This window comes from Sceloporus occidentalis, unplaced genomic scaffold (assembly GCF_023333645.1).
Source record: "Sceloporus occidentalis isolate IW3139 unplaced genomic scaffold, rSceOcc1.0.p SCAF_4, whole genome shotgun sequence".
In the NCBI taxonomy this organism is placed as follows: Eukaryota; Metazoa; Chordata; class Lepidosauria; order Squamata; family Phrynosomatidae; genus Sceloporus; species Sceloporus occidentalis.
In genome coordinates, this window is record NW_028316984.1 from 66,785,640 (window position 1) to 66,803,397 (window position 17,758).

The 17,758-nt window shown below is 41.7% G+C and overlaps 1 protein-coding gene across 7 annotated transcripts in view; it reads left to right on the forward strand.

The window, feature by feature from the left end:
- Positions 1-17,758, forward strand: part of LOC149313950 (protein HEG homolog 1-like) — an 84,137-nt gene that overhangs the window by 21,793 nt on the left and 44,586 nt on the right. For 6 of the 7 annotated variants that reach the window (XM_089520219.1, XM_089520224.1, XM_089520220.1 and 3 more), the window contains 3 exons: positions 9,849-10,211; positions 10,845-11,156; positions 17,215-17,490. In XM_089520219.1, the coding sequence (XP_089376345.1) occupies positions 9,849-10,211; positions 10,845-11,156; positions 17,215-17,490 (951 nt within the window). Of the gene's footprint in view, positions 1-9,848; positions 10,212-10,844; positions 11,157-17,174; positions 17,491-17,758 lie in introns of those variants that run through there. The other variant, XM_089520226.1, reaches the window with a different exon arrangement.

Genomic DNA, 17,758 nt, shown 5'->3' on the forward strand with positions numbered 1-17,758 from the left:
AGAAAACCCTATGAAATTCATGGGGTCACCATAAGTTGACAGAAAAGTTGAAGGCGCATGTGTGCACGCACACAAATATGTTGAGCCTATCATGGGGTTTTCTTGGCAAGATTTGTTTGCCATCCTCTGAGGCTGAGAGTGTGTCCCAGTGGGTTTCCATGGCTGAGCAGGGGTCCAGCATTTGAACCACTATTAGGGTTGCCATAATTCTGGACCTCCAAACTGGGACAAATGTAGGACAAAAGTAGGACAAAATTTTCAAATGTAGGATACATTTTTTAAAAATGGAGGACACGCAAAAAAATTGATTATTTTTCAAAAATGTTAATATAAATGCATGTTTCTTAGGCATGATCAAAATGGAGGACATTTTGGCATTATTCCTAGACAGATGGCAGAAACGTACTTCCCTTTCTGGCCAACCTTCCTTCCCCATTCCAAACAGCACATTTGGGCATTGAAGAGGAGGAAGAGTGGAAAAGGCAGAGGAGGAGGAAGAGGAGAAGAAGAAGAGGAGGAGGAAGAAGGGGAGGAAGAGGGGAAGAAGAGGAGGAGGAAAAGAAGAGATGAAGAAGAGGAGGAGGAAAAAGATGAAGAAGAGGAGGAAAAGGAGGAAGAAGGAAGAGGAAGAAGGGGAGGAAGAAGAGGAGGAGGAGGAGGAGAGGAGGAAAAAGATGAAGAAGAAGGGGAGGAAGAGGAGGAGAAAGAAGAAGGAGGAAGAAGGGGAGGAAGAAAAGGAGGAGGAGAGGAGGCAGAAGAAGAGGAGGAGGAGAAAGAGGAAAGGCTCTTTCCTCTGCCTGGCTGCCTCCGTCGCCAACGGAGGAAGCCAGGCAAGGGAATGGGGACTCACTGAAACGAAACTCCAAACCCCTGCCTGGCTGCCTCCGTCGCCGTTTTGCCCCCACCCCCGGGATTCCTCCCCCCCGCGATGGAGGCAGCCAGGCAGGGGTTTGGGGCTTCGCTTCAGCCATCCTCCAAGCCCCAGCCAAGCCTGGAGGACTCCGCGATCGCGGAGGAGCCTCCAGGGTATGGCTAGGGCTTGGGAGATAGCCGTCCTCCAAGCCCCAGCCAAGCCTGGAGGACTCCGCGATCGCGGAGGAGCCTCCAGGGCATGGCTAGGGCTTGGGAGATAGCCGTCCTCCAAGCCCCAGCCAAGCCTGGAGGACTCCGCGATCGCGGAGGAGCCCCCAGGGCATGGCTAGGGCTTGGGAGACAGCCGTCCTCCAAGCCCCAGCCAAGCCTGGAGGAGTCGCTGGGGGGGGGGAGTCCCGGGGGCGGGGCCAAACCGGGGCGGGACCGTGTGGACCCGCCCCAAATCGGGAAAGTCCCGCCCCCAGGCAGGATATGGGAAGCCTAACCACTATACCACACTGTTCTCAATGGGTCCATACAGACAGGCCAAAATAAAGCTGCTTCAGGTCACTTTGGAGGTATGCTGTTTAAATGACACATGCACCTTAAGAGGCCAGAAGCTGCATCAAAGCCGCACTCCAGTCCTTAGGACTGGAGCATGGTTCTAGCGGAGCTTCAGGCCTCTTGGGACGCATGCATCATTTAAACAGCATACCTCCAAAGTGAACCAAAGCAGCTTTATTTTGGCCTGTCTTTACAGGCTCAAGTTATCCTTCTGTACTGAACAGGTTGCCTTCCTCATGAAAAAATAATTTTATTCCCTTAGTTATTTCACAGGACTGTGGGCCCTTTTTACACAATAAGGTCTGCATGCTTTTACAGCCCCATAGAATTGGCTTTCTGCTTTGAGGATTTTTCTCAGTGTTGCTCCTTTCAGGAAAAGAGCAAGGAAGGAAACTGAAACAGTCCAGATTTAGGAGCAAAGCTTTTGTTCACATAAACTCCCTTGGCTCCAAAACAGCCTCCACCCATAATCATTACATCCGCAGCAGGGTTTAAAAACACAGTCCAGAGACGCTTTTCTAGTAGCTGATAAAGGAACAGACTGAAGTGTGTGCCCACCCTGTGAGGCAGGAGAGGCCGACTCTATTCTTTATTATTCTATTCATCTTAAACCTTGCTACTAAAGGTTTCCTGGACAGACTCAGGAAGGGGGGAATTTGGATTTTCTTTTGTGACTTTTGCCGAGTCCTAGGACTTAATTGTGGATCTGGCAGACTGCAAACAGCTTTTATAGCTCTAGTTTCTTTAAGTTTGAACATTGCTCCTTATTTTATGTGGTTTGGTTTACAGAAACACTTCCTGTGTTCACCATCAAGGATCACTTTAACCTTAAGGCTGCCAGATATGCCCCTTCATTTGGGAGGCATTTCTTGTTATTTTAAAAATGCCACCACTTATTTCAAAGCTTTCCAGTAACTGCATTAAACACAACATATTGCCTCTCATTTTAGAGAGCAGAGTGCCAGAAGAAGAGACACCAGGGTATGGATACCAAGACAAACCTACAAAAGGGAATTGTGGAATATGATCTTTCCATCCCCTTTTTCCTTCCCTCCCCCCAGCAGCCAATTGAGATACCTCTCCAGACTGCTGGGGAGCCCCACTGAATAAAGCAGTGAAGGGGAAATGGTGGCATGAGGGCTGATGGGATAGGATAGAGTTCTAAAAATTGGACAGAGGGACTTCCTGGGAATGTTAGCTCTGCTTGCGAATGTGAATATTCACAGGGCTCACTGATTTCATTCCTGATCATTGTGTGGTTAAAGCCTCATGGAAAGAAACATGATTCCTGCTTCCATATTTTGTTGTTGTTAACTGCCCTTAAGACAACTCCAACTCATGGTGAAACTTTGGATGAGACATCTCCAAGGCCTCTATCTTCCAGTACTCTATTTAGGTCCTGCAGATTCAGGCCCATGATCTCCTTGATTGAGTCCAGCCATCTGAAATGTGGTCTTCCTCTCTGACCAATATTTGATCCAAGATATGGACATTTATTTGACTGATACATTTATATGATTCATAAAATGTGCCCTAGGTTAACTTCTGCGTACCATGTTAGGTATGGAAATGTGTGCAAAAGGACCATTTTGTTAGTTGCTTGTCTTCAGCAGATACACACACACACACACACACTCACACCGTATATAAAAAATGAATTAGTTAGATAAAGCCCATCACATATAATAAATATTTGTGTGAGAGAGACCCCTTGACTAAACCAATGGCAACATGTCCACTAGTCATTCCCTGGTTGGTTGCCTATTTCATGAGAGAGGTAATTGATTCTAGAAAGACACTAATGTGAACAAAAACAGTACGTTCACATAAGAGGGCATTCCAACTGTCCCAAGATGTCTGCATCTGCACCCATAACTCTCCATCTTTACATTAGTACCCATATAATGCCAATTGGCATGTTAGGCTGACTAACTCATGTATCTTGCCAATTCTCTCACATTTTAAAAATTATTTTATGTCTTTGATTGATTGTTTGATTTTTTTATCTCATCTTTCTCTCTAAATGAGACTCAGACTAAAATTTAACACATATGTGGGATTATCAACACCGCCTTATTATCTATATTCCCATTCACTGCATGCTCATTGGAGCCAAACACTACAGGCTTTCTGAAACAGTCTGTGAATGTTAAACATCATTACTCCTTACTAACTACATTCTTTGTGTATTCCCCATGTTAATGTAACACTGTGAAAATAATAATAATAATAATAATAATAATAATAATAAATAATTTTATGCTAAAAATTAAAATAATTTTAAAGGGAGCATGGAGGCCCTGTTCTTCAGGCACAATAAGGCTTTTACAAGTCTTATAATTATAATTATCCTGATTTTCATTTTCAGGTTTTAGTAATTAGTTCCAAAATAAAAGAGAAAACAAGACAAGGTTCTAATAATATAATTCTAATAATACAATCTATTTTATTATACATTGGAAATATATATAAGAAAATAAAAGAGATTACTGTATGCATGCTCGCCCAACAAACTTGTTGGGTTTGCACAAATAGCTTTAGATAATTAATTCATAAATTAAAAACCAGTGAAGGCACTCTGTCCTTGTGTACATTGATGTTGTGGTATCTGTGTAAAAAAATTAAAAGATAGCCATCTTTCTAGGGGAAAAAACAGTACAGGTATAATCAGTTAACAAGCTGAGCATTACTTTTTTTAACAGAAGCTAAGGAATGTGTCCTGGGTAATAGTACTTAAGTATACAATTTGACTGGAATAACATCAAAGGAATGGGGATAAATTCCCCCACAACCAAAAAAGAAGAGATCAATATTTTTCAACAAACTTTTTATTCAGAACTATATATGCATGTGAAATTAAATAAATGGGTCGGCTAAGCCTCGTTTAACTAAACAAAACCTTTTAGAAACCACTTGCATCCATGAATGACTTTATTTCACCACCTCCACTTTTTTTACAATTTCTGGCCAAACTTCTAGATCTATGCTTTTTCAACAAGCTGAGGGTAGCTGGTGAGGCAGGCTTATTTGCTCTTATCTTTTCTTTCTGTTTTGATGCTTAAATGCTTAGTAAGGTATTTAGGAGGCAGCTGCTGTTTACCTTGCCTATTGGATGCAGACACATATTGTTGCAATAGGAGTAACTAGAGTAGAATTCTGCTTTTTCCCAATCTTGTTTGCTGCATTGTTTACTGAGGTTGTGTGCTGGAAGCTGACATCAAGTCTGTGTTTCTCCATCCCTCCTTAACCATCCTCTTAGTGCTGATGTTCACTAAGAACAAAACAAAACCTTCCAACTAGGCAGAGAACAGAGGAAAAGGAGGATCTGGGTGTACATAAAAATACTTTTTAAAAGGAACTTCTTCGTCAGAGGCTTTAATTGGGAAATGCCAGTAATCACCAACTGCTGGGTGCATAGTTTCTCAACTATTTTATGTTTGTTGTTAACAGCTGCTGCATTCCTTTGCTTCTTTTCAATAATCCCCCTTTAGGAGTGTTGTCTATGGAAGTTAATTTGAGCTTTGCCATCAAATTGACTGGGAACAGGATTTGAGTTGTGAGCTTATCAGACTATATGAGTTAAGTAGGGTCAGGCCTGAACAGGTTTAGTGGGCGACCTTTGTAGAAAGCCTGTTGGAAGATGTCTGGATAATTTTGACCTCTTGAAAATATTCAATTACACCTTATGGCATTCTTAGCTGCCTTTCTGCTTTTGGATGGAGATCTGTTGAGATGCACAGATAAAACATGTAGTCCATTAGCGAGTAGGGAATGTCATTTTGGGAAGATGTTTTAATCTTAACAGATAACAATATACCAACAAAACCAGGATTGCATAAATAGACTACCAATGTATGTATCTTTTTTAGACATGGTGCTAATTATTATTTATTATTATTTATTTATTTATATCTGCTTTTCTCCCAATCTAGGGATACTGCAAACAGGCATGGCTCCAATCCAGCTAGTCACATAGTTAATTCTCTGTGTTACTGGCATCTCTTTGACTTTCTCCTTCTCTTTGTATTTATTCAATCCACTTGCCGAATTATATGACCAAAGGCTTGTTAGTGTTTCTTTCTCCCACACAAATCAGTCCTTGCAAATTTGGTGTTATTTTTTACATACTGCCCAGGTGCCTTTACTAAAGTGTTGGAGAATATGTGATCATGCTGTTGGACTGCAACTCCGATCAAACCTAGCCAACACAGCCAATGATGAGAAGTAATGGGAATTGTGGTTAAAAGAACACCTGGAGGGGTCAACCTTCTATTCAACATTCTTTATTTTAGTGTTAATTCTTTCCCAAGCCTTCAACACAAGAACCTAACTATGTTTCCGCTTGTTGCTTTTCCTGGTACTCTATCTTGCTTCAGGCAAGCACAACATTGGGAAGGGTACAAGAGGAAGGGCACTTTGGGAAGGGTGACAAGAAGCAGAAATTGTAAAGCTGGGTTGGTGCTGCTCAGAGCTGATATCTATAACAATTCACATATTCTGACCTGGGAGCAAACTCTTACCATTTTCCACTTCTGGGTAAATAACAGTCTTGCTGCTAAAATCATATGATGATGGAGCAAGTTTGTTTTTGGCAGCTCCAGAAAATAGGATCCAGAGCAATGGATTCAAGGTACAGAAAAAGAGATTCCACTTCAACATTAAGAACTTCCTGATAGTAAGAGCTGTTTGATAGTGGAACACGCTCCCTGAGAGGGTGGTGGAGTCTCCTTCTTTGGAAGTTTTAAATACAGGCTGGATGGCTATCATTCGAGGGTGCTTTGATGGTGTATTCTTACATGGCAGGGGGTTGGACTTGATGGCCCTTGAGGTCTCTTCCAACTCTGTGATTCTATGAATTTAGTGGTGCTTATTTTCAAGTGAACATGCATGGAACTGAGCTAATGGAATCTTGCAATAGTCCAGTTTGGTTTTATACACAAGGCAGTCAATGGTTATAAAACTGGAGACAGTTTTCTGGGACTAGAAAATTCCTGTTGAAGAATATGGTCAAGTCATAGCCTATATATCCATTGTGCCTGTAGGGACTTGTTGGTTTCCTTTGTTTGTGTTTCTTATAATTCAGTCAGACAACAAAAGAGGAAACAGCCAATTCAGAAACTAGATTAAAAATGGGATCTTTACATGGCATTAGCATGGTGAGGTGTAACAGTTCTCTTATTTTACAAAGGAGTAACATCCATAGCAGTTAAGTCTGGTAGTCATCGCAGCTCAGAGTGCAGTTATAACTAGGGAAGAAAACACAGATATTGGAGGTTGTATGATAATTTTATGTTACAGCTAGAATGTTTATCTTGACAAGCATGATGTCAAGAGGAGGGTGGAGGCCTTTTCTGTTTAAATCAGGAGATATCAGCTGCATATGAGACAAAACCCTTTATAATTATACAAAGTATAAGTATATATTTCATGGTAAATAGGATTATTTATACAGGAAGGTATAATAGCTTTCTCTAAGCAAATCTATCTCAAAAGACCTATTTGTTATTTTCTTTCCCAGTGTATTTGAATCTCTGAGATTACCCTTAGACAATGAGGATTTATATTTGTTATACACTTGCACCAGGGCTGAAAACAGAGAGACTATTACTATGCCCTCAAAGCTTCATGGTTCTGACATCTCTCACAGTATGTCACTAACAGTGCAATGCAGAAAACAGTTCTTTTGGGTTCTGTGTGTGCTTTCTATGGGTTTTTGGTGCTTACTCCAAGTTAATGGCTATAGGATTGAAATTTGGGATCAATCAACTATGCCTTTGTGTTCATGAGTGGTACTTTTTTGACTGCACAAGGATAAACATTTGGGGAATACCCTGTAAGTTTCCCCCCTCTCTTTTGGCACCCTAGTTGCAGAATGTCTTCTCCTTAGAGATCCACTTGGGACTCAGTGGTCTGGACATCAAGTCAAAACATGGCTTTTTATTAAAGCCTTTGGGATCCAATAGTTTTGTCTAGTTTGTACATATATGTAGGTTTTTTTTTAAAAAAATGTTCTAAATGTTACATGGGACCTTATCACATGAGGGGGGGTTTGCACCTCAGATCTGCAGTCACTCCTGTTCTAGCAATGCAAAGCGTGATGTTTTTTCACACCAGATCCAGAGTCACTCCTGTCTAGCAATGCGAATTAAGGTTAAAACGGGATGTTTTACCACACCTGGTTGCCTTTCTGTTGCCCTTCTGAATTGAGGGGGAAGCAAAGTCAGTTCTCCCTGCGGATTCAAGCAAAATGGAGTGAGTGCACATTGTATTACCACACCAGAGGGTTCAGTGATTCGAATCTGCACCCTTGCACATGCTCAGTGGGGCTCTGGATGCTGTCCTCCTTCCCTGCCCCCTCCTTAGCTATCATCCTTCATCGGGATGAAGAAGCAGTCAGGGGATGATGGGATAGATGGCAGTTTGGCAGAGAGGGTGAGATGGGGATGCAGGAGCAATCGGGGGATGATGGGATGGATGGCAGGGGGTCACTGGGGCCAGGATTGGGATGCAGGAGAAGGCAGGGGACAATGGGATAGGTCACTGGGGGGTCCCTGGGGCAGGATTGGGATGCAGGAGAAGGAAGAGGATGATGGGATAGCTCACTGGGGATCCCTGGGGCCAGGATCGGGATGCAGGAGAAGGCATCCAAAAGCTCTGTGTGATATACTCCATGGTTTAGTATGTTTTTAGACTATAAATGATATTTTACAGTTTTAAATTGTTTACCCTGTGTACTGTGTTCTGCCCTAAGATCTATTGATATGACAATAGACAATGGTCTTAGTGTTGGACTAGGACTCCAGGGGAGCAGGAGTGGAATCCCAATCAGTCATGGAAATGGACTGGGTGACTGGAAAATCACACTATCTTAGCTTCAGAGAAAGGCAATGTCAAACCCTTTCTGAATGAATTTTGTCAAGAAAACCCTGTGAAGGGGTTGCGTTAGAGTCACCCTAAGCTGGAAGTAACTTGAAAGTACACAACAACACATTTTTAAAAATTAATTTTAGTTGCTGTGTGTGTGTGTTAAAGACGAAGAGAGAGCTCAGAATTCATCATCACTCCACAGAGTGAAAAGACCATACTGGGGACTCTGTGCTGGGGAAGGACAGATCTAATGACATGACTGCAGGGATATGGGACACTTGTGTACCAGGCAGTCTTGAATGCTAATTACCAGAGCTTGGGAAAATGGCTTTCTTAAAGATGACAATTCTTGGAATTCCATAGCCAACAGCGGTCCCAAAAATAATGTTGCCATGAGCAGGGCTCATTCCTGAAAATATAATGGAGGGGTGGGGGGGGGGGATGTTTGGAGATGCATGTTTTTGTGTATGGCAACAGTCATACTCCTCGTTTCTGGTTGAGAGCTACTATAGAGAGATGATGGCTTGCACTACATATACCAGGTACTGAATTGCAAATTCATGCACTCTGCATCCTGCTGGGCCTTAGAATTTCAATTAGACCAAACTGGCCACAATAAGCAGCTTGTTAAATGAGGACATGCATGGCTTACTTGTTGTGTGACATTGTCAGATATAAGCAATCTGGACACTTGAGTGTATGCCCTTTGGAATGCTGATAACAGTGATGGAATGTGCGGGCTTTCAACAGAAGATGGTAACCTATGGTAGACCAGGGTGCACCAGGCTATTGTTGCTGGGAGAATAGCCTTGCCTTTGTCTTGTACAGCCCCAAAAGACCTTTGGGTTAAAGAAATATATTATCTAAGATTACATCTCCCTGCTTTTGTGTTTAAGTTAAGACTTTAAATCTTTACTTATGGAGAACTTATAAGATTTTGTTGAAGCATGATCATTAAATGCTCATAGCCACTACCGGCTCCCTGGAAGGATGTTAAAAATAATTAGGAGGATAAATTAGGTCACCAGGGTGTGATTGCAAAGCTGGGATACATTCCAAAGCACAGTAATTCATGGATTGTTGGGCTGCTGGATGGATGGGGGAATGTAAAAGCACAAAAGACAGTGGCTTTGTAGAAGCTCTTACTGAGGACCTATAGAACAGCGGTGATGTGAAAAAATAAGTCCATCATTACTGTACGTCCTGCTTTTATAAACCTATAGAAAAATGTGGAAGTCCACAATAATTCACATGAGATATAATTGAAGGGGGATGCCATCCATGTGCTGCACCCCTCAACCCCATGGCAACATTATTTTCTGTGTGAGCACATGTACGTACAGTATGCACATGTTCACCCTCTCACACATACTTAAATGCATACTAAGCCATGCACACACATCTTGTGGTACATACAAATATTAGGGCATCTTTATTCAAAAATACACAACTATCTACTGTCCTCTGTAAAGTATGAAGTTGTGCAGAGTAATTAAGATCAGCCCTGTTGGTTTCCCCCCCCCCCCCCTTTTTTAACTTTTTGTGTTTGTTCCATTTTCTTTCAGCCATCATGAGCAAACAAGAGGTAATGGAGAGACTGGAGAGCCTAGACACTGAAACAAGGACTTCAAATTCTCATACATATAATACAGATGCCTTTCATACCCTTGGCAGTGGCAAAGGAAGGACATTGAGGACAATAGCCAACAGTGCTCCTGATTCTATAGCTGTAACAGGAAGCTCCACATCTCATACAGAAATGATTAGATCTGGTCATTTAACCCACCATTCATCTTCAGTGATGCGGATCAGAAGAACTGATGAGGCCTCACCAAATACTGTGGATACTGCTAAGTTTGAAACAGTGACTCTCAGGATAAGTTCTCCCAAGATACCAGTTGCTTCAATTTCAGAAGTTAATCACTCAGGTGAGTTTCACTATCAAAAGTACTTGAATAGATTAGCAAAAGCTGAAATGGCAAAGCTTACTGAAGAGGATAAAGGGAAGGCTGATAAGACACAGAAAATATGTGTCTTTCTTCCTTCCTTCCTTTCTTTTTAAGAGAAATCACTGGAAGCTACATTCTTGAGTGAAGAAACAGCAGAGAAAAGTTGCTCAACTTTTTTTTTTCTTACTGTTTATTTTTACTCGATTTTTTTTTCTGTTGAAAATTTTCTGCATGCTGATTAAAGGCATTCAGACAGCAACAGACTGCAATACTGTTTTGATCAGAAAACCCCTGGCCAATAGAAATTTAAGAAGCAAGCCCCCAAAAAGTTATTTCAGAGAAGTGTATAGTATGCTGAGATTGCTTTTATTTTAAAAGAATTAAAGAACAATAAAAGGGCTTGGAGAATGTTTCACACATTAACATCTGTTTTGGGTACAGGTATAATATAGAGGTGGTATGCCCTGTGCAGCTGTTGAATCAGATAGAATTGATTATGTACAAAGACATCAAAACTGATGGTAGGTGTAGTTTAATAAAACGTGTGGAACACTTCAAAGATCAGCTCATTAGATTTTGATAAGCATTTAATTTTCTTGCTTCATATTTCAGCCACTGAAAGCAGCCACCATATGGATAGCCACTGGAAGGCAGACAGCACAACTTCTGATTTGCAGAACAAAAACAGGAACAGTTCTAACACAACCAACAGCGCTGTAGAAGGACCATCACTGTTTCTTACAGAGAACATCACAGTGGCAGATCCAGTTTCTCAGAGGGAAATCACCAGCTCTACTGTTCATTCCCAGTTCCCATCTCAAGCAACACATTCAAGAAGAAGAAGTAGCACAAAGGATGCCACACAACTTGCTGGGTCTTCAGAAGGGACTGTGCTTAACCATTCCTACTTTTACTCAAAGACAAGTATGCCTTTTTTAACCCCACTCCCCTGGGGTTCATAGGTTTATTTCTTCATTTAATTGCACACAGTAACATAATAGCAGAGTACTTTAGAACTGGTAAAGTGTAATGGCATGAGAGCTGTGAGCCAGAAGGGGCACCTATGGACCCACTTAGTAGCTGAAGGAAAGCCAGTGTTTTTCAGTGTCAGGCGCCTTGTGTCTGCAATGAGTCTTGCACTTTTCTTGTAATGACTTCTGAGATGACATGTCTGAAAATGTTGGGTGCTTTAAAGCAGAATTGTGAGTGCTATGGCCCTCCAGATGTTGTTGGACTTTATGATCCAGCAACCGTAGTCAACATAGCCATTAGTAAGAAGGATGAGATTTACTGTCCAGCAATACCTGGAATACTGCATGACTGCTAGCCCTGCAATAAAGTGCACTAAACATGAAAAGCAATAAATAGGATTAATTGGAAGGGGAGAGTGTCTTCTAAAGGCAATGAACCACTATGAAAATTTGAGGACTAGATATTTGACAAGTTGTTTAGCTTAACACAGAAGAAATTATGGTGGGATACAGACCGCCCAAAAAGGGTGGTCTCCCGCCGCCCTGGTTTGCTCCGAGAGGGAGCTGCAACGGACAAACCGCATGGCTCAGTTGCAGAACAAAAAGAACCTGCAAAAAGCGGGTTCTTTTGCGGTGCCTTTGTGATGCCGCAATGCACCAATGGCACACTTGCAGCGTCACAAAGGCACAGGGACGTGTGGACGCTATGTGTCCATTGCATCAAAATGGCGGTACCCATGTGTACAGGGTACCGCCATTTTGATGCCCCCGTCACGTGCTAGGGGTAAGGCCAATATGGACGGTGCATCCTCGGCCAACCCCTAGCACTTGACGGGGTCGCCGCAAAGGCCCGTCTAAATCGGGTCTATGTGACAATTTTGATACAACTCAAAAAATTCCCATTCTAGGTTAAATTAGAAATCAGTGCTGCCTACTGATGGTGTCCATAAAATACCTGGATAATGTACTCTTAGTACCCTTCTGGATGACCTTGAGCAAGTCACATTCTCTCAGCCTCAGAGGAAGGTAAAGGCAAATCTACTCTGAATAATTCTTGTCAAGAAAACCTCATGATAGCTTCATCTTAGGATCACTATAAATTGGAAATGACTTGAAGTCACATAGCAACAACAATAACAAAGTTGCATACTGTTTGAGGTACTGTAGGCAGTGGTAATTGAAAAAAGCATGATTTCCATTTGTAAAGGAACTATTTGGAAAGGGAGGCACAACAGTATAGAAGGAATTTGAAAAGTAGTATCTCCTCCAACTTTTTCCTATTCAATCATTCTTAAAGCATGTTGGCTGAACCCAGGGATAGTGCATTCTCCCCATTTGCATGTTTATCCACCAGGCTCTCTCAAAGTACACCAGCTATAATTCTTTGTATCTGGTCTGGCTATCTACTAGCTGTTTACACAGAAAGTCATAATATTTGATGAATTCATAAATTAGTAGTCAAAGGCATCATTGGCTCTGGAAGCCAGAAGGTGTAGCTGAAGAAATATCCGCAGGCTGCAGTGGATTTTCAAATAAACAGAGGAAAAGGTTCAAAGAAAGGAAATGCATATTTTACTGTAATTTACCAAAGTAGTTTTATAATAGACACAGGCTTTCATCAGCAAAGGTGTCTATGAAAATGGAGAGCAGATAAAAATTTGAGTAATTACTCTGAAGAAGCAGCTAATTATTTCACAGTAGGGCTTCCTTCTAATTGTTTACAGTATAAGAGAGAAAATATTTATTGCATTACTTGTTATTTTTCACAATTTTTGTTCCTTTAAAAAATCATTTGAAAAGAATGGCCTAAAAATTGGGAAGAAGCACCCAAAAATTGCTAAAGAAAATATTTTGTCTCCCAAAACGAAGACAACACATACACTAAAATGGGAACAAAACAGAGAAGACTAAGAAGAAAAAAATAACAACTGATCATACCTGTCATATGCAGGGGGCAGGGAGTAATAACATTACCCCTTCTTATGTTATTTTGTAAAAGGGACTTTTTAAATGACCTCACACTGCCCCAGCCCCATGTTATATTTGTAATAGATTATTATTAGCCATATTACTCCCTTTCTTCCACAGTAATGATTCCAACAAATAAACAAACAGGCAACCTCTTCAGGGCTAAAGTAACAACAGGGACCCTAGAAAGAGTCTGCTTTTTCTGAAGGAAACCTTAGATAAACAGGAAAAAGTACTTTCTACAGACAGGACAATGGCATTAGATGGGGTGGGAGAAGTGAGGCTTTGACTGCTAATAAAAAATTGCTGCCTATAGGAACACATTGGATGAGTTATCTGTGATTATATGTCAAATTTTCATAATCTGCAGTGTGTTGTGAAATATTGGTTTTAGCCACAGCTGTTTGTTTTGAATACTACTTTGCTTATTATTGTGATCTATCTACCTAAGTCATGGAATGGCTTCATTTAACATTTATGCCAGGGCTGGTTCCAGGTTTGAGGAAGTCATCCTTCAGAAGAGCATCCTCAGATGGATGGCCCTCCCCCTTATGTCAATTGTGTCCTCTCCCACATTTTTTATTTCTCACAATGACCCAGAGCAGTACTATGTTGATGGTACCCTACACAGAACAGATTCAAAAGCCAACTGGACTGGCAGTTGATTTATAATTCAACACTGGTATTGAGATAGGTTCCTCCACAACTACACTTGAAAGGAACTGGCCAGTTTAGTGAGTGAAGAGATGGAAAAGAGTAAAGTAGGAGCACCGAAGGACTGCTGCTACTGCCCCAGCATCTGCCTCCTCTGTTTTGCCTAATTCTGGACTGGCCCTGATGGCCATCTACCACTAGCCATATCAGACTCATAGGTAGTCCTCATGGGCTGTACCAGAGTTTGGCAGCTCTGGTAGCTTTCACAACTGCTATACCTGACATTGTTGTTGGCCCGTTCAGTTGCCTGTCAGTATTTTTTTCAGATCTGATTTGTGGTGACTTTTTGTGGTAAAATGTAACTATAATGCCAGTCTGCCCAAAGTGGACAGGCAAAGAACTATTAAGATCTCTGGTCCCTTTTAAATGGAATGTTTCCTCTTTGCAAATTCAGCCCATTTTATTGTTTCCTGTTGATCAGAGCTGAGGGATTAGCTATGAATAGCCTCTACTTTTCCTCTTAAATAGCCTCATCCAAGGCCAGCCTGAGATGTTTTGTTGCCTGAGAATAAGGACATAAATTGCCCTCTCCCAATTCCCAGACAGATACCAATGGATTGACTGTTGAATCTTATTTTAACACTGGCAACAGGACAGCATCCTCCACTGCACCTGATGGAGAGCAGGCCAGTTTAGAGGCAAAGGTGCTTAGAACAAGGCTGCTCAAAGTGGTGGTCCTTGGTGCCAGTTTCTAAACCACATATTGCTAGTCCCTTGAGAGCCTTCTGGAAAGAAAGCAAGCATTGTAGCCAATAGGCACAAATATAGTGCTGGTCCCTGAAACACTGGGGGAAAACATTGTCAGTCCCTCAGATCAGATAGCCTAAGCAACGGTGGCCTACAACACACATTTCTGTCTTTCAACAGAGTAGAATGGGCACAAAGCCACTATTGCTGTTCCTTCCTTACAAACCACCATTTCACAAGGCAACTGCCCTCAACTCTGCCACATGGTAGGGCTTCTCTGAATTGCCACAGTGTGAATCTTTTGCTGCCTGTGTGCCTGTGTAATTATTGCTTTCCTCATACACCAATTTCTAAGGAAAATTGATCAGGGTGCCTTATTTCCTGCTGCAATGGGGGATATGGAAATGTATGTATATTATAGCAATAGCAAGTATGTTTCTATACCACTTATCAGTGCACTTAAGCACTCCCTAACTGGTTTACAATATGTAAGCTAATTGTCCCCAACAAACTGGATACTCATTTTAGTGACCTCAGAAGGATGCCAGACTGAATTGACCTGGAGCACCTGCCTGGTACTGAACTCACAACCTTGTGGTTTGTGAGTGAGTGGCTGCAGTACAGGCATTTAACCACTGTGCCACCAGGGCTCCTTACATTGTACATTGCAGTGCCATGGATTATGACCAGACAGCAACCTTCAGTATAAGGAATGAGGGTGTGTGGAATGAATGAATGAATGAATGAATGAATGAATGAATGAATGGTGGATTGGCAGCTCCTGGATCTTCTCCATTGATGAATATGGTTTTCAGTGAAGATGAAATCAAATTTGCGAGTGAGGGACCTGACCTGAGCAGACCAAGGTTTTTGTGTGGTGTCTTGTATACCAGGATGGTGTCTGTTCAAGAGTGGAGGCTTTGAGATACCTGTTGCTTCCAGTGGCCTTTAGTCTCCCCTTTATCTGCATTGTTGGCAGTCCTCATTTCAGAATAGAATACAATTGTAATGTGTTATGCAGAACTAATATGATACTACCTTCACTTTGTTAGATTCCACTCCCACTCTCATCCACGAGACCCTTGAGGGTAGGACATGGGCAACATTTTGGCATCTGTATACAATGACAAGAAACCAGGATGGTACCTTCTACATGTATTAAAGAGGAAATAAGCAGATTTAATTTAATTTAATTTTTAATAAACGTATGTCAGTTTCCTTGATAATCCTGTAAGAAAAATAGTGGGGTAAAAATAAAATGAATAAAATACTGTTTGAAGATCTGGTGTAGCATGACATAGTTTATTGAATAAGTCAGTTCCCTTCTTTTTAAAGAGGAAAGGTGTTCTAGCTTTGTCTTCTATAAAGAAAAAGATTGAAGATGCTATACAAGTATTTGTTTAAAATATACATTTAATGAAGCATTACATCTGTCTTTGTCTTCCTCTTCTTCTCTTTTGTAATTCTTGTCCTTTGCTCTCTATCTACTCATGTATGCCCTGCCCTTTGTAGCCCTGAGACATTTGGTCAAACAGTCCTATAGAGATTTATTTGAAAACAGAGCTCACTGAAAACCGATCTCACAGTGGTTCAGAGTGTTGTTCTTGTTGTTGTTGTGTGCCTTCAAGTCATTTCTGACTTAGGGCAACCCTAAGGTAAACCTATAATGTTTTTTTCTGAAGCTGAGAGTGTTTGATTCACACAAGGTCACCACTAGGTTTCCATGGCCAAGCAGGGCATCAGAGCCTGTTTTCCAGAGTTGTAGTGCAATGCTCAAACTACTACACCACACTGGATTTCTTCAGAATTTCCTAAGGTCAGTTACATCTGCATGTGGACAATATATGCTTTGCTTTGCTCTAATTTCCCTGAATTCTTGTGGCAGATATTCGTGAATACTGTATATACTCGACTATAAGTTGACCTCATGTATAAGTCGAGGTCAAATTTTGGGGCCAAAAGTATGGATTGTGGTGGGACCCATGGATAAGTCCAGGATCAGACTTCAGGAGGCAGCCTAGCTGCGGAGAGGCTTCAAGGTGATCGGCCACCCTTTCCAGCCTCTCCACAGCTGGGCTTTCTCCCAGGTAGGAGCCCAGCTCACTCGCCCTTCCCAGCCAGCTGGGCTTTCTCCTGGGGAGAAAGCCCAGCTTGGAGGAGGCTGCAGGGTGATCGCTCACCCTTTCCAACCTCTCCACAGATGGGCTTTCTTCTAGGGAGGAAGACCAGTTAGGGAGAAGCTGCAGGGTGATCAGCTGACCTTCCTAGCCTCTCTCCAGCCTGGCTGCCCATTGCAGAGGCAGCCTGGCTGGGGAGAGGCTTGGGTCAATCACCATATTGACCTAGTCAACCTAGGTTTTTTGGATCAAAATTTTGACCTAAATTTCTCGACTTATACATACGTATATATGGTGTACCATAGCATCTATTTTACTGACATCCATTTCACGTGCAAAAACTTTCTGTAGACGTTTTAAGATGCAACTTTCCCCCCATGAGTATCCCTGGCTTTTATTAGACTCACAATTGGGATGTAGAGATTAACTTGTTTTTCATTAGGAATGCCATCTTTACAACTAAATTGGTGAGGTCATCTTGGTACATGCAGGTGGCACATCCTATTTCATCCTCTTGTGTTTCAGGTGACAGTAACAGTGGTCAGCTGAGGAACAGCTCAGTTACAGAAAAAGATGTTTCCATTTCTCAGAATGACAGCATGCCTGTTTCAGTTTTTTCTGAAGGAGAGGGAGAGAGAACGTTACGAACTCCAAGAGATGTCAGCCATTCTCACAATGCAACACAACTGTCCAAAACTTCTAGCATCCCGGTACATACAAGCCAAATGGATTTGTTACTAGGAGGCCCTGTTTTTACTGAAGCAGTAGTCACAAAATATCAGGCTCCTTCAGGAACAACAGGTAAAAAATAAAGATTTCTACATTTTTTCCTAATGTGAGAGCAGAGTTTCACTCATCTGGTATGAAGATAAATTTTAAACTGTAAGGAATTAACATAAGAAAGGAGAGAAAGAGATAATATAAATCAGGAATGGGCAACCACTAGGCATTGAGGAGCGCATTCTCCCCTGGAAGAGGCACACCCCTTTCTTATTTATCTGTTGTTGTTGTTGTTATATTCATTATATCTTTCTCCCAATAATTAGACTCAAGGCAGCTAACACATTTA